The 17525-nt window shown below is 44.5% G+C and overlaps 1 protein-coding gene across 2 annotated transcripts in view; it reads right to left on the bottom strand.

The window, feature by feature from the left end:
* Ipk1 (Inositol phosphate kinase 1) overlaps positions 1 to 17525 on the bottom strand; it is a 75300-nt gene that overhangs the window by 1668 nt on the left and 56107 nt on the right. The window contains exons 1-6 of one of the 2 annotated variants that reach the window (XM_071717725.1): positions 13311 to 13827; positions 10641 to 10845; positions 1556 to 1761; positions 1031 to 1456; positions 752 to 961; positions 287 to 663 (exon numbers count right to left, since the gene is read on the bottom strand). In XM_071717725.1, coding sequence (XP_071573826.1) covers positions 287 to 663; positions 752 to 961; positions 1031 to 1456; positions 1556 to 1761; positions 10641 to 10845; positions 13311 to 13382 — 1496 coding nt within the window. In that variant the 5' untranslated portion in view covers positions 13383 to 13827. Of the gene's footprint in view, positions 1 to 286; positions 664 to 751; positions 962 to 1030; positions 1457 to 1555; positions 1762 to 10640; positions 10846 to 13310; positions 13828 to 17525 lie in introns of those variants that run through there. The other variant, XM_071717724.1, reaches the window with a different exon arrangement.

The raw sequence follows: 17525 nt of genomic DNA, 5'->3' as shown, positions 1-17525 counted from the left end.
TTATGAATTGTAGATTTTATGAATTAATTATAATTATATTAAATCCACGATCAAATAGTCATAATCAGATAAATAAAGTATCCGCTGCAAGTGCTGCATTGGGCAACTATTATATGATTTGGACAATGGCTATAGAGAATAATTAGAAAGCGCATTTCCTCTCATAGAATCATTGCATTAAATCAATTTTATCATCAATTTTGCCTTTGTTATAAGATTTATACTATTCTCGGCACTTTAAACATGCAGTGAAAATAAAGGCTATTGTTTCGAACAATACACTTACGGATGCAATTCGCGGAAGGTCATTAATATCGAACAATCTCTTGCCGTGACAAATAAAAGGTAATTTTGTAACGCTGACAAATGTTCGGCGGTAATCTGCATATTTGCCTTTCGCTCGTCGTCATCGTTGCTAGTTCTTTGATCATACGGACTCTCGTTTCCATAAAATGGTTGGCGCGAATCTAGGTTGGAACTAATTTCTGTTTGCGATACAAGACCGCCGTTTACAAACGTTCTGTCGGTATTAGCAGATAAGATACATTCTGAGCTGGCATTACTATTTCCATTAAAATCGTCATCACGTTCTTGTGCAATTGTGCTCTTAAGAAGCGTTTGAAAGTCTATTTCTTTCATGGTCTCCATTTTCTGGACTGCATTCTGGAACAGAGAGAGGTAAATATTCCCTAATGTATTCAACAAAAATTCCTTTTTTTGTACGTGCATATGTATATAATGAAATACATACCGTAGGTTGATCAAGTAAAGCGTGAAAAATATTACAAGTTTTATTTAATTTTGTCAAGCCAGAGTATATCATATCGTCATTTAGTACCGATGCGAGCTTGGAATAAATGCTGTGAATGTAATTAGTATTAACGTAAGACAATCGCTGCATATTCCACATTCGCTCCAGCACCGAGTTCTTCGGTAATTCGCTACCATCAAAATTGCATTTCTGCAAGATAAAAAAGATAAAAGTTAGTTAGAGAGGGCGACGAGTATTATTTTCAATGCAAGTATTTACCTTTTCCGCGAGGCGAAGGCACCATTCGGCTCTCGCGACCGCGCCTGGTGCGGTGCAAAATGTCGTTGAAACATGATTCGCGAGAAAGAGAAAATTACGTGAAAGGGAGGTGGGCGGCAGTTTCAGCTGCTCTTGGGCGATAGGTCGCGTAAGGACGGCACAAACCAAATTGCAGAACTCGTCGACGCGGCGAGCTTGTCCGCCGCTCTCCGTTGCTTCACTCCGAAACCACTCGTCCAGCACGTTCTCTAGATCATTTGGCGAGGACGTCTGATCGTAGACGACGAAGCCATCTTTGAAGATTTTCAAGTTGTTCTGCGGTGCTTTCAAAAGTTCTTCTATGGCAGCTTTCATACGCGTCTCCACCCCGGAGAACAGATCAAACGGACAATAATTACTGCGAGCGGTGATCCTCTTCCTCCGCAGCTAAAAAATCATTTTCTTTTAGTATATCATCTATCTAACATTTGTGTTGTATATTATTATTTGTGAAAATAAAGTTAAAAATCAATGTTTATTAAATACCTTGGCGTACTGATTGAGACAATACGGACATCCAGGAAACCTCTGCTCCGCCTTTGGTAAGTATCCCTGCTTCGGCTTTATCTCCACGCAGAAAGTCGAACGGCTTCGGAAGACGGTTTGATCGGGTTCCAAATGCAAATCCAAAAACGTATAATCTGGAAACTTTGTGGCGTATGTGTCCGTGATTTCCTTATGCCGTCGTTCCTCTGCAACAATGTAAGATCGATCGCGATAAATATCCCATGTACTATTTTCTTCGCTTATTTTCAACAAATTTAATTTTATCTGACTGCTAAATTCAACATTGTTGTATAATAGTAACGATAACATACGCGCATATAAGTACGGTCCTAAAATAACGACTGTTCTAAAATAAAATTCCTTCACCGGAATTGCGTCGGAGGGTGGTACCGCAGACAACGCGTAGGCGCGAAACACTTGCAATTCACGTGATTCTGAAATAGAAGAAAGTCACGCGAGCCGCCGCGCCGCGCCGCGCCGCGCCGCGGTGTCGAGAGTGCTTTTAGCTTAGCGAATAGTAGACCAAATCGCATAAATATAGTAATATAGCGATGTAGAATCTACATTGTAGATGCGATATAGATGCCGAAAAGAGATTCGTGACTCTTATTACGTCACTCGCAACAAAACGCGCTTCGTTCGCGAGAACGGGGCGATTTAAAAACCTTGCATCGCAACAAGTGCGATTTATGAATGGCAGATAGGTGACTAACGGCGACTAACACGGCCAAATACGACTTTCTCGGCAATTAAAAGATATCCAAATGTCACAAAAAGAAGAGTGAGGAATTCAAACACCGCCCACCTTCTCCCACATACCGTTATCTCTCGTAGGAACTTTCACAGATTACATGTATAGATAGAGTACAATAATGGCAATGAAAGAATAACGCCAACTATGAATCATACTATAAATGTTCTATGCGGCAATGCATTCCGAGAAAAAAAAACACTACAGGGAAACTGTCGCGTTCGCACTTAATATCAGAGAAAAAAAGTACTCGATAGGTGTCAAGACTCGAGATAGGAGTTACGGCGCGCGCTCTGCGACACGAGTCTAAACAGCGCCGTCGTAATCTCTCACCGACGACGATTGCGAGACGATCGTTTATCGGGGGGGGGGGGGGGTAGCATAAATTAACGAGCGGACGCGGACGCCTGAACTTTCCCTCCGCGCATTTGCCTCCGTCGAACACACGCGGCCGTAAGATATTGCCACAATTAAACGCGTCAAACAGAAGTTGCCTCGTTATCTCGCTTATCCCTCGTCGGAATATCCGAACGGGTGGTTTCCCAAATTGGATGTACTCCATTAGTCACTCGTATCTCTCAAAATCGTTAACGACCGGATACAAACCGTGTAGTTATGACGTTATGAGTTTCACGAGAAAGCGTTATAAGCCCGTTAAGAAAAACATTATACGATTGCGACGCGACATGCATTTAACTTTAATGATAATTAATGCCGCTTTGCAACACTCGTCGGTCGTCGGGGAAAAATAAAACGAAGAGAAAGGAACGAGTTGTGAGAAAAATCAAATTAGAAAATTAATTTTTTCTCCCAACGTCATTAAAGTCAAATTTAAATATACCGTATAAGCATTCTACACATTTAATCATCAGGTACTCTTTGCTCGTCGGTCTCTACTTATTTTTTGCCTATATCCGAGAGTTGGAACAAAGCTATTTTGCTGTCATGTAAACTTGATGGCACAAATTTCTCTTCGCGTGATGAACGTCGAGCGAAACGAGAGGTCTGTGTCAAAGGATAATGATGTACGGTAATTTCGCTAAATGCCGAGCACGCGTGACTTAAAATCTCGTGCATCATGCACAAAGTTACGGATCGATCGTCTTTCCTTTTTCTCTTCAACGGAGAGAAAGCTGCATGCACAGCTAATACGAGCGAATGTAATTTCTTCGGAGCTACTCGTTATCTCTCCTGCTCCGTATTTATATCGAGTAATTTTATGGTGGTTTTTTTTTTGTTATTTAGATTATATAGATATCAAAATCGTCTACTTAACGAGCTTGTGCAATAATGCATTTGACAATGGTCTTGTGCATCGAATTACGTCCATTACGTGAATTGTATCTTTTTAAGGTGCAATTTACGCGCGCGCTAAAGAGGTCAATTACTCCGACCAGCCATTTTCGTTCAACTTCATACTAACGTCCGTTCCAGCCTACGTTAGTATTGTTGACCGTATCGGGTGAGGACTGATTACAACATACTATATCAACGCTCGACGCGGAAACATAATATCGAGATATTCTCACGCCAAGATAACGTTATGTATTTCTGCGCCGGCATCATTAACGCGTCATTAACTGCATTTTTCATTGTGGAAGGCGAACTGGTCGGTAGCGCTCGGAAATGAAACAATTACGAATCTTAATAATGCCTCGTTACGTAACTTGGAATGAGAAAGAGAGAGGAAGAGAGAGAGGAGGAAGAGAAAAAAGCGGAGAAAGATAGAGAGCTATAATATGTATATTTTTAAAATCTTATTTTGTTTCATCTAATTTTCTTTAAGCAAAACCACGCAAGATATAAATTACAACTTTTTAGATTAGATATGTCAGATCTATCGCAAGGGAGTGCATAGGGAGATGATCCCCGCCGTGGCAGCGACGACGATACAGAGTAGCCAGTGCCGTGATAGGTTTACACAGTCTTCGTTTACACATTCCTCGCTTCAATCTTTCAAAATAAACGTCCGACACGGCCGCGGCGGTCCAGTTGCAAAAATATTCCGCGTGACGTGGGTCGATCTCCGAAAATAGACGATACCGAGGACTACTCCAGAAAGCGAGCGAGATCGAAGCGAAAAAAAAAGCGGAGAATCTCACGAGGTTGCGGCAGGTGCAGGCATAAAGGCGCGGTGTTGCGTTATACCGCTCAAGTATCGAATCGTAAGAATTTCGAGTTCCGCGAGGCAACACCGTTTCGAAAAATATACATCGACACTCATAACATTTTTATATTAACTTCGTCGAAAGGGAAGAAAGGGGACGCGTTGCAATATGCGTACACATTACAGTGTTATTTTCAGACGGCGTATCTCCTTCTTCGAAAATTTTGTTTACATCGCCTGTATGTCATGCATATCGCGAGTGGTAAGACAAGAAAGCGCCTTTCTTCGGATGAGCCGTTAATTAGAGAGACTTTTAATGAAAGCGGCCGCGGGGAGTGTCGCGGTGACGACGCACGCGTGATTCGATTTTCGCACGGATGGATTTCGCCGACGACGAAATTGACGGTGAAATTGCCGGTACCTATATTGGCGCGTGGCTGACATCGTATTTTTGTCGTTCGGTAATGACACGCACGAGAGCGTGCCGCGAAGCGACGCGACGCAACGCACGTTTACAGCGGGAAATCGATACTGCCGTATCGCGCGAGTGCGCAATATCGTCGGAGATAACAGCGCAATTCCAGCCCGCGAATAACACGGCACGCGGATAAAAATATCGACAGTCGCGCGAGAATTTCACAATGTGCGCAAAGGCGTTCGCGTACCCGATAACCTTAGGCGAATAACAGACCCCGAGAGAGCTTTTACGTTATCGGAGGAATGCCTGACATGTATGACGTCCTGATGAACTTTCTGCTGTATTTTTTGTCAGGAGATTACAATTGATTCTCGATGCGATAATCGAGAACACGAATAAATACCGCGTAAAATATTTCCAGCTGAATTATTTACGCTCGAGATGCGCGTAGATATGCGAAATGGAAATTGCGAGGAATATTGAATTTTACATCCCGAGCGATAAGGGATAAATTAGATACGAGTTGTAGTTTAAACTGTTATATCGCTAAACATCATTTGTCTTTTAAAGACACCTTTTCCTTCATATAAATTACATGTTATGCGTTAGCAAGCGCGGTAATTAGCCGCGTTTCCTTAACGATATTTCTCGAAATAGCGCAGACCACTAGCGGAATAGGATTTCTCCGCTCGGCGCGGGCTACCGCCTGAGTACCGCCGCGACTTCTCGCGAAATATATTTTCTGGCCGCGCATGTGACGCCGTGATGTCGTTCACCCTCGCATGTTCCTTTTGCAATCAAGCAACCTTTGCCGACGAAACGACCAACAGCGGCAGAGGAGGACGGTGGTGGCTTCTATTTCCAATAGCCGCCGGAGAAAGTGCCAACGTGTCAGAATATCGACGAATCCGCGGAAAGAAAAGCAGCGGAAGAGCACGGCCGACCACTTGTTGCATCTGCAGCCGCGGGAGACCAGACCGGATAGACTTTTCGCCGGTAAACCGGTGTGTAAACGGATAAATACAAGTTTATCCGGATAAGTGTGAGCGCGGTGGTGGAAACGCAAAGGAAACATATGCGTTCTGTGAACTCAATTACAGAATTTGATAATAACATCAGTTTACTTCGTTCTAAGAACGTGTTTATTTCTAAGAAGAACATAAGTTACGGTAAGGGCGTGAAAGATCCAGTAATACAAAATAATTAAAAAAAAAACAACAAATATGAGAACACAAAGATGGAGAAAATAGAAGAAATAAGTGAGAAAAGTAAATAAAAAAAAAGTAAAAAGTAAAAACACATAAAAGTAATCATGTGAGGGAGAAAAGAAATATATAGCATTATTATACGAAATAAAGCACGTAGCAGAAACGGAAATTACATGCATAAAAGAAAATAAAGACACGGTGACCGAGTATGAACTCTCGCCGCCCGGTATTTAGTAAGTATAATAAACTTGTACTGGTAAACTTCGGTAAACCGTTCTGACACGCATAAGTACGCCGACCGCACGCCAATGAGCGAGAACCGTTATGTACGACGCTTATGAGAATAAAAAGATGACATGATCACAATTCACACACACAAACGTGACTACGGCGCAAAGAGCTTTGAAGATTCCTCAAGACTTTTCTCGTAACAAAGAAAAGTCTTCTCGCGCCACATTAATTTCCGTGTCGTCAGTTATACGAGGTAATATAAGAACGGAATTAATTCGTACGTGTTTGCGAATGCGGGATCGCGCCAAGTGACGCGACACGGGGCATTCTGATTAACATCTCTTCCCAGCAGGCCCTCCCTGGATGCAGCCGCGCGTAAATTGCCCACCTACCTTATCGAGGGTTTTCTTGCAGGACCCCGTTTCACAAGGTCTGCCCAACAGATTTCCGGTGGAAAACACCCGACACGGTCGACGCTGGACGTCTATGCGTAAACAACGCCAGTCCACGCCTACGTGTGGACGTATGCAAACGAGTATTGAACATCTATCCAACAATTCCGTGTTCGTTTTACGTGCAAACGCGCGCGCGTGCTCTGTCGTTTCCACGCGAAAAATACAGAACGTGAATGAATCAATCACGAATTTATTCTTTATTGTTATCCTCTATCGTTATATTACTTATTCTATTCATCCAGTATATCCCCGTTATTGCGCCACATGTTACGTCAAAAGCCACGCATTAAGGAACGATTGATGGTTAATATTTTAAAATAATCTCGTAAAGACGGCTCGGGTGATCGACGGATCCCGATAAGGCGCGGAGCGACAATTGCCCCGGAGCGATTTCGCACCGCGAAAGAGAAAAGGGAAGTAGTTCCACCGAACGAAATTACCGCGCGTTGCATACAATGGGCGGATCTCCTTCTCGCCGATAGCGGATGATAAACGTCGCTGCATTATTCAAAAATAAATCCCCGCGCGCGATCTCGCGTTTTCATTGTGTGCGCGTGTAATAAATGTTCTCGAACAAAACGCATCCTTCTAGGATGAAGGTGGAGACAGAGGGAGTCGGGAAATCTTGGCGAGATAGAGATGGTCGTTTCCCCTCGTCGAACAAGTACGTAAGCGTTCCTTCTGGCATGCCTTCAATTTAATTAACTTTGTTATTTTATTATTGACGCCAATCATCGAACGTGACTCTCTGGAATCTCTCGCAGTTTTTAAGTGCATAACCACCGCTGTCAAAACAGTCGCCAAATGTTATACATGTGCATCGATGATCTGATTTTGACCTTTCGCACAAGAAAGAAAACTGTAGGACGGGACGGAGACAGGAATATAATATGTATGCAAATATTATGAGTCCTCGCTATGCAGTCAAACGTAAACAGAAAATATATCATCTTGTTTTATATCTTTTCCTGATAGGACCTCCGACGCGTTAAATATCAGCGAAAAATCAAGCGTAATATTTTATCGTGCTCTAAAAATATCATTTAGAAGCTTGTAAACCGAAGGAGTTGCACGTATGTGTTTATTCGAAGAATCGTCACTCTACGGATAAACATTGTAGCGAGGAATCTGTTTAGCATAACTTAAAGAAATTAAAAATAATTTCCGTCAGTTTCTGCTGTTAGTTAAACAGCTGTAAAAAAGATTTAAAAAAAGTTAAAAGAAGGCTATGAAGGGATTAAAGCTTATTTGCTATCACGCGGCTTAATCTGTCATGATCGCACGAGAGAGACGTCCATCTCTATACCTATATATTTATTAACGGTTTCCCCCTTTTAATTACTATAATAACTGCTTCTCTGCAGCAGTTGCCAGCATCTTTCTGACGTTATCCGTCGCTGTGTGTACACGCGCCGACTTTATCGAAAAGACCTGTCTTTTACATCTTGTCAAATAATATCCGAATTTTTCGAAGATTGAGAATATTATCGAAAATAGCGAGGTCGAAACGAAGCTCGCGCAGACTTCGTTAATACACCTTCTTTACAGTTTCTGTTCATAATATTCTAAGTTTTCTCGAGTGAGAAATCAACAGGACGGAGATATATTTTTACAGACGTCCTACTCGACGTTACAACGACTATTATGCCCACTGCGAAAACCAGCGGGTAAGGATTCAGTCGCGTCTCTCGTTAATGAAATTTTATTTATCGCGTTCACGCACACACACACACACACACACACACACATACTTTGGATTCTCGTCCTTCGTCCAGATCAGTGATCTCTCGGCCGATTTCGCGATGCGTCGCTGAGAACGATATTTAAATCCTCACTTTAGCTTTTCCGAAAGAGCGATATCTCAAAGGACACGGAGTCGTGGCCTTTTCGTAGGAGTGATTGATCGTGCGTCCCTTGAAACGTGTATGACCGTCGCGGCCAACGCGGCGTGTCGAGCGAGATGCGCTGCAACGCCGAATTTATTTATTTATTTTTTTTCGTAAATTGCGAGCTATACGCGTGAAACTCTGCGTTAAATTAAGAAACGTGATTCAAGTAGTGGCAGGGATTATGCGGGATACGTGTGACTCAGAGACATCAAGGAGGAACGAGGAACTTGAAAACGGATGGCGGCGAAAAACGATAAAGCAATGACACGGTACTCGGCGACCGCTGGCTTTAGCGTCTCCTCGAGGACGCTTCTCTCGTCGGGCGACGTCATCTTTTTGAGAGCGCACAGCTGCAGGCGGAGAGTGTGAGTCGCAGACAGCCCGCAGGAGCCGCCGCGCGTCGTAAATTTAGTCCGCCGAGGCGGACGCGGCGCATAGCACTTTATTTCCCAGCACGAACGAAAAGCACCAGTCACCGTCGCCGCCGCTCCGCGCCGGTCGGAGCCCGCGACATTTGGCTGAATTATAAGTCAATTGTAAGTAAGTTTACTATCGATCGACGCGCCGGTATCGCGTCGCTCGGTGGGAAAGCCGCGTCCGCTGCTTCTCGAGAACTCATGCTTAATTAACTCTCGAGAAATGGAATGCATCGCGCTGATCGTTTCGTTCCGATACGACGGTAAATGTTATTAAATCGCAAAGATTCGTGGGCAAATATATATGGTTGGTCGCGCACGAGTATATAGACGCAGAAGCGATGGATATGGCACATTTTAACCGTAGATTGCTCTCGAAGGGGAAGAAACCGTTTTCTGTGTACCTACCTACTGCATCGGTCGCTTCGCGGCGAAGCGAGACTTCGAGAGGAGCGTACTCCATCGGTTAGAAAGCCGTCGAGATAAAATATCAATATAATTATCGCCGTTGACTATTAACGGCGAGAATAATATCTAATTCTTCGCGATTTAATACAACAGGTTAAATCTCGGCTGTAAAACGTTATTAAAATCTCGCGATTTCGAATGCGAATATAGAGAGACGTACGTCAATCAAACATCGTATTATCATAAGTGTAAAAATATATACATCGAAAAAAAAAAGAAATTCTTTTAACAATCTCTGTAACACGACGGCATTGTAACATTTATCGCGGGTAATATTTTTGCTATACTTAATAGCTGTCCGACGTGAATTCTGCAACGACAAGAATAGTTGCGCTGACTGTGCTTATATTTGCGAGAACAATTGAATTTGCGAATTCAAAAGTTGATTAAAGTCGCCGAGCTTAGCGACGATCTGTCCATTAGCGTCCGATATCGACCAATTGATTCGAATAATTGAGATGAACAGTTCTCTTTTTACAGACGCTCCGTACATCTGTAATATCGCAACCCGATACGATCGATTGCATGGCATGGAAAAAAAAGAACGAGAGTAAGGTGCAACCGAATCGCCTGTTGTTCACAATATTGCAACGAAATCGATGAAATTTCAGCTCCAGGCTCCTCGCGTGCACGAGAAACCCGGTGTCTCGGGAGGCTTCAGACGCGGAAAGATCGTTATTCGGCCGGAGCGATCGAAAAATAAGGTGGCAGGTGTACGCGCCGACGAAGAATAACTCAGCGACTACCTATCTTAATAAAAATGAGAAGATGGCACGACCGAAACTAGTTATGATACGCGGCAGCTGTTCGCGTTTGCTTCCCGAGAAAGAACATCACGATTACGTATAAATATTGAAAACTTATATTCTGCCGGAGAAAGTAATATACGGGATGTGTGTGTATGATAATTGGATGCGTGCAAAAAAAAACAATAAAACACACACACATACAAGACGCGTAAAACCGAATGTAGCGGCTAATTACACAAAATCACAAAGGCTCGTGAAACGGTTCAATTTTCGAAGCCAATATATTTCGTGGGAATCTCTGCATATTCTATGCAAATACGAGGAGCGATGAAGAACGGTGCGATATCTCTGACGTGTGGGAAAACAATTTACCTGGTCGGAGAGGGCGGACGGCGTCCGACAATTTGGCTATATCGGCCGCGTCGTAACGAACAATTTCGGGGATCTGCACGTAAGAGCCCAAAAAACAGGAAATCACGTTCCTGGCGTACCCCACCTCCCGCTGCACGCGTGTTCTGCCGCCATCCGGTGAAACCTCGCCCGGTAACGACTTCCGGAATCGTATTACCGTGTGCTCCTGAAAGACGAAAAAATAAATCCAATAAAGCCATGAACAACGTCGATCGCATATCTTGAAACGCTTTATCTTTTGACAAACATCGAATGGGAATACTAATTATAAGTATACAGCGTGTAATATTGAACAATTTAATTCCGACATGCTTACGCTGTAAACACAATTGCGCGTGCAAAATTACATTCTATTTATAAAGTCATACGTAGGAAGAAAATTGCGTGAGCGTAAAAAAAAGATTCAAGGTGGACAATAGCGCGTTCGTATCTATTTTCCTTCCGTTGGCGTTGGCGGTCTCGGTCTGTCTGAACAAATTAAACGACCCCGCATTTTCTATGCGATCCCGCTTGCAAGTATGTAAGGTGGCTCGCGTTATCAGGAGCGGATCAATTCCTCCCAACCTGGCGACACTGCAGGCGGCGAGTATGTAGGTCGACTTTATGAAAAATTCTCGGGTTAAAGATAACGGCCAAGCCGCTCTCGTCCGTTGTTTCCAGGCATGCTCGACTTCGTCACGGCTTTTACGAACCCTATTAATCGATGAACGAAGCCAAGGTTTTAGGACACTCTGAAACTTAATTCGCCCGCGAGTTCTCTAATTTTTGCACCACGACAAGTATTAAGGTGACGATATTTGAGTAATCGTCCCTTTTTTAAGCTTTTCTCGTTCTCTCGTCCACTACATTATGTGTATCTTCTCACACTCTCCAAATGAGAGGAATGCCGATAATTCGAAATTCGAGAACATTTTGTATTCTTTAGACGTTTAGACAATCCGGAGCCTCTTGGACGGAACGCGTAAAACAATTAATAATGTAATAATAAATATATATATTATTGATATTTCTGAAAAGGCCAACGGTGCCAGATCCTTCCAAATGCAACATTTTTATTACAACACGAAACCGTCCGTCATCGAATCTTATTCGGGATTTCGAAAGGCAGTCATTACTCGCAACAATTTCGTAAGGTTTGGACAAGCAGGCGAATGTAACCGTTATTTAACAAGCGTGGCGCATTATGCGCTGTGATTTTCGGCACGGCGATCGACACGCTCGATCACGGCTATCGACAAATATCGCGAACCATGTCGAATTTGGTAATCTTACATGGAAAAAACGAGCGATGACTAAGCGCCATCGTTCCGGCACCTTGCGTCCGTTTTTACGATTTCGATCTACGATCGCGTCCTAATTACGATTCTAGATGAGTATTAAACCCGTGAAAATCGGATTTTGTCGCTTTCCCGAACAAATTGATCCAAGTTACTTCGGACAGTCCACCAACGTTGAAAATGATTGTCCAGCGGCTGAGGCCAGATCGATGTTTCGTTTGGTGACTCGCTGCGATTTTCGGGACGGGCTCTAATCACTCTCAAAGTATCGCAATAAACGACGACATTAATTACTAGGGCGCGCCGGTCTTCTATACAGGAAACCGGCTGTACTACTAGTCGGCCGACGTTTTGTCATGTAAAAAGACAGGAGATGAACGCTCGATCGCCCGTCGCGTCGGCCCAATAATGATTGTACGGTGAACACTCGACGGGCAGTTGCTACGCGTTCCACTTTGCTGACCGTTCGCCACGATATTCGCGCGAACTATTGATAATTCGATTACAGGCGCGATCTCCAGAGATGAGCAATGTCGATGTACAATTATTGCAAAAAAAAAAAGAAAAAAAACGGTGACGTAAATATTGGGTGGAAATATATATAGACGAGCTGTTGCAAAAGTTGTTAAATACATCGAAAGAGTCAACTGTTCGTTGCTCCCGTTATAGTGACAGATTTATATCTTGAAGTCTATGAATTTCAATTATAGCACAATATCTGTCAGAAGACATTTATGTATGACATAATGCAATATGAAGGTAAATATAAGTTGTGATAAAAATGATTATCTCTTCCATAAATATTTAAGTAAAAATAATAATAATTTTTAGAGAGATAACGGGACATCAGAAAATCAAGAATTCTCGGAATATACAGAATTATTGAGCCATCTTCTATCGAGTTTCAGTCGTTCAGTAACATTCAGCAAGTAGCAATTGTTGCGAGGAAATATGAGGAAAACACGAACGCTTTACGCACATAAATTACACAGGAATAATATACGTATTTAATTAATCTAAGTCGATGAAAGATCTTATAGGCAACGCCGTTAATATATGACTGTCAGGAAAGCGTGTTAACAGAGCAACACTTAAGCTTTTTAACATGCGCGCATGCTGCATATTACATGCGGCATTGTTTTACAACGACATTCGCCGTCATAATTCACATGCGTTCAGCGCGTCCGCGTGAAAATACACAATACAATTTGGAACGTTCAATTTCTCGCGCCTCTCGGCAAATCTCTCAAGAGCGTGTGACCCAACGTGAACCGCCAATCGATATATAGGCTAAGCCGGCTGACGTGGCTGCAAGTTTTTCATGCGTCACGTCTATTAATGCGGCTGTATATACCTGCCTGCGTGCGTCGTTTTTTTTTCGTGCGAGGTCTGCCAACAAAAGTATCTCCACGCGGAGAAAATACATGCGATTACGGCATATCTAAAAATACTGGATGAATTAATATTTAAATTTAAATTCGTTGAAATAATAAAATTATATAAATTTAAATCGTGCCAGAGGCTATAATCGTGTTAAAATGCAATTTGTTTTATAATGTCACTATTACTATTAATGTTAATGACCGCGTATTCAAAAATAGAAAAGAAAAATATCGAGAAGAAATGTGATATTGATTTCTTGCAGTTTCGGTTTTTTGACAATAATAATTGACGACTTATCCTTGCCAGTGATAGATTCACGACGCACGGCGCTATATAAAGATTGAATAGCAAACGATCCGTAACGCGAATTAAATTAATTGCCTATAGTAGAACAACATCTCGACCGGGACGAAGCACAGCAAAAAATGCTAATCGCTTCTACAGTTGCGTAAGCGAAATTAAACAGGAGATCACGAGGCGCGTTTCGACCTCGTTGAAACGGTCGACGTGACTGCCGCTTACATTAAGCTGCCTACTGTTGCAATGTTTCTACGCGAGTAGTTTTTAATAGTTAATCTACGTACGAGTGACCCCGAGACTAAATAACATCTTTTTTTTACGCAACGCAATGTGACCAAGTCGAATAACCATGTATGAGTCCGATAAGGATAACGCGCCGTACTATCGGGTCAAGCCTGTAAATGTATACACAGTGTATCGCATTCGATACGCTCTCAATGCGCGGCTTTCAGCGCTTTCTGAGGATACCCTTGTCAACTATCTCCCGTTGTACAAACGCGGTACTGCACGAACACATTGTAAAAGTGATGTAACTGCTGTCGCGAGAGTCCAGATTAGATCGGAACTCGCGCATCGTTGGAGCACACGAACGAAAAGGGTGTCCAAACATAGAAACAGAGCAGGAAATCGATATCGACGCCGATTCGTTTCGATTCAGCGCAACGCGAGAGAGATAGAGAGAGGGTGGAAGGGAAAAAGGGAGAAGGAGAGACCGGATGCCCGCTTCGGCGAACCGTGTCCAGCGCGCGATCTCATTAAATTCAACATGACCCGTTCCCGCCCGCTCGCGACAGATCGGACACGGAATCACGCGGAAACCTCAACAACGCTGGAACGACGTCGCGCCTGCAGCTACACCGCATTATGCGCGCGAGCGCGTTAATTCCCCGCCGAAAATGTCGCGCCGCGACGAGTTTCGCGGTTAAACGCGGGTAGTATCGGCGGTCCCCCGGTTACCAATCTCCCCGTGAATAAATCGAGACCGTATTTCAGCGACCATATTCCGATATCGTCTCGTTTTTCTAAACGGTAGAGCGTTTAGCACGGATGAAGAGTGATCTCAGCCTGCGTTCTCGCATGAAGCAACGACGTCAAGAGAAGGTAATAACAAAGATTGAACGGCGATGTTTATTATCGAGAAGGATCCCGCTGTAACAAAGAGACGAAAATAAACGATTAATCTTCTCGGAGAGTTTCATACCGCGACTGTCCAGTGGACACATAGGTAGGTAAGGGTCGACGACCCCCGGAACTCTCGGAAGAACCGTGGAAGCGTATTAATTACAAATCGCTCCGAAGCCATCCATCGATCGACGTCCGACCATTCATCACCTGGCGATCGCCAGCACAGTTCTGAGTTCTGAGGCGCGCGGAGGATCGATCGGTCGGCCGGTCCCCACTTCAGTGCCCTCCTTTCTTCCACCACCCGCCACCCGCCCGTACATCCCCGCCGCGTCAACCGGGGGGTCAACGGCCAACGGTTAATGGTCCCTCTTTCTCTCTCTTTGACCCGCTCTCCCATAAGCGCCCCTCTCTTCTCTTTCTCTCTATCTCCCTCTCGCGCGCGGGGAGACTCCGCTTCGCGGTTACTCACTACCGCGTCCCACTCGCTCCCTCTTCCGCCTGTACACCCTTTTCTTCCCTTTCTATCCTTTTGCTCGCTCCCACCCCCGAATCCTCTTCCCGTCTTCCCTCCGGGCGAGCTGCAACACGTCCAATGGCGTGACGATCGCTGGTGCGGACTGCGGAGCCGTGTGCACGCGCGCATCGGTCCGCGATCTATGACTGATTAAGCAGAGATAGGCCGCGCGCAATTATCCGTACCTTGAAGAGCGAGACGCGGGGAATGGCCGGACAGGCCGAACGGTTATTATACGAGCGGATGGGAAGAGCAGGACTCGCGACTCGCGAGTGGTTTTACATCCGATCGATACGTCCTATCGATCGGATCGCGAAACCCCGATCACATCGCGACGGTTGAATACAAACATTGCCCGACCCTCCGCTGCCGTTACCTAGTTTCCTTCAGCTGACAGTAAAGCACGAATTGAATAATCTTTCCATCTAGTTCCATTTGGTTCTACATCGCTAATGGCGCGACGATAATTCGTCATACGCACGCAGGCGTATCGAACTGCAATTTCTGGCTGATTAGAGGCTACAAAGGCTACGACGATTGCGTACGCGATTATGCGGACAGAAAATAGCGTTTCGCGAAACAAATACCGATTGTGGTAACGTCAAGGCCCATGCTAGTCGTCCAGGATATATCATTGGCCGTGCGTATAACCATTAATGAGACGTCGCTATCGGCATGCACTTAGAAAATAGCGTAATCCCTGTGATCACGAAGAATCTGAGATAATCGAGATGTGATTCAACGAACGTCGAACGGCATCGTGCAAGAGAAGGGCATCGCATGCATCGGATCGAAGTCGCGTACCTCGCGTGATCAAAGTTCTCGAAACTCGCAGTCTGCCAACGTCACCAACGATGAGTCGCCTCACGTTGATGAATGAGCCTTCGTAATGCTTGCCGAGGCTGCCTCAAAAGATAAAGCCTCGTCTAAATTTCAATTATACATTCGCGCTTTGCGCCCTGAATCCCCTCCTCGCATAGTTCAACGAGAGACACGCTGAGGGAGGAATCCTTCGCCATTACTAGGAAAACTGGTCGTACGTGGCACGTATCGCGGTCGGGTATCGAGCAGAACGGCTATCGCCATCTCGAAACCAGGTTACTAACATTGTGCTAGGTTGGGTTGGAAGAAGAACGAGTCGGGAGAACGATTCAAACACACGGACTCGTTAGAGCCCGTCGTAAAGCCGTTGGTTCCGATAAACGCGGCGCGGCGCGGCGCGGCGGCGCAGGAAGATAACGAAACGTTCGCGGGTATATCAACGGGGTAACGACGTTTTGCTTCCGAGCAGCTGGTGTGTCGCGGTTAACGACTTAATTTACTCTCCGCCCGATACCAATACGTGCGAGCAACAGCCAGCACGACAAAACGTATCCTAAGAACTCTCCTTCCGAGAATCGCGAGAACCGAAGGATCGTCGATAGACGTATCGAATCGAAAGTCATCGAGAATTGAAGAGACGAAAAAATGCGCAATGAACTTTTATTTATAAACAGTATTGGAATGCTAAGCGTTCCGAAGACTGAAGTCTTGAGTCTCGAGTCTCGAGTCTCGAGTCTCGAGTCTCGAAGCGCACTCACGGCGATCGTAAGTTTTTCTATTCGGCGCTCGTTCTCCCTTCGCAGCGCCGATAGTCCCTCGAAGTCGATGCAGCCGAGTCACGTAATAAAATTATAAACCCACGGCGAGGATGACTCAACGCGCAGGTTAAGGTCGCTACGTGAAGAGGAAATACGTGACGAAAGGGAGGAAAGAAAACAAAGAGAAAGAAAAGGAGGAGGAGAAGAAGAAGAAGTCGGTACATCCTACCACCGCGAACCAGACAAATTTGCGATTATCGATGCTCTTATGCTTATTTAATGCTTATTCAGTGGAGAATTCCATGCTTTGAAATTTTTAATACAGCGTGACCAGCATACTGATACATTTTCTCGATACTGCCGATATCGTCGATACTTTAGAGATATCGACAAGTATCCGAAAGAACAGCTCCAATCCACTTTTTTTTATCTGCCCTATCAGCCGCGAACGGAGCTGACCGTATGCAAGTTCGACAAACTCGTCGACGAGCGCAACGAAGATCCGGAGTTACGCTGTTAGTACGCGTGCACGCATCGCTGTCATCGACGTGCGCGGCGACCGCGTGACATGAGAATGAGGTATCGTTCGTGTGTGGCAGGAGAAATCACGTAGTAGAAATTTAATACGTTATCAGCGTTATACAAGCGTCTAATCCGCCCAGGTGCT

This window comes from Temnothorax nylanderi, unplaced genomic scaffold (assembly GCF_030848795.1).
Source record: "Temnothorax nylanderi isolate EJ_2023f unplaced genomic scaffold, tnyl_v1.0 TNYL_tig0006_pilon, whole genome shotgun sequence".
Lineage (NCBI taxonomy): Eukaryota > Metazoa > Arthropoda > Insecta > Hymenoptera > Formicidae > Temnothorax > Temnothorax nylanderi.
The sequence above is the reverse complement of the archived record's forward strand: the minus strand, read 5'-3'. Positions and strand labels throughout refer to the sequence as shown.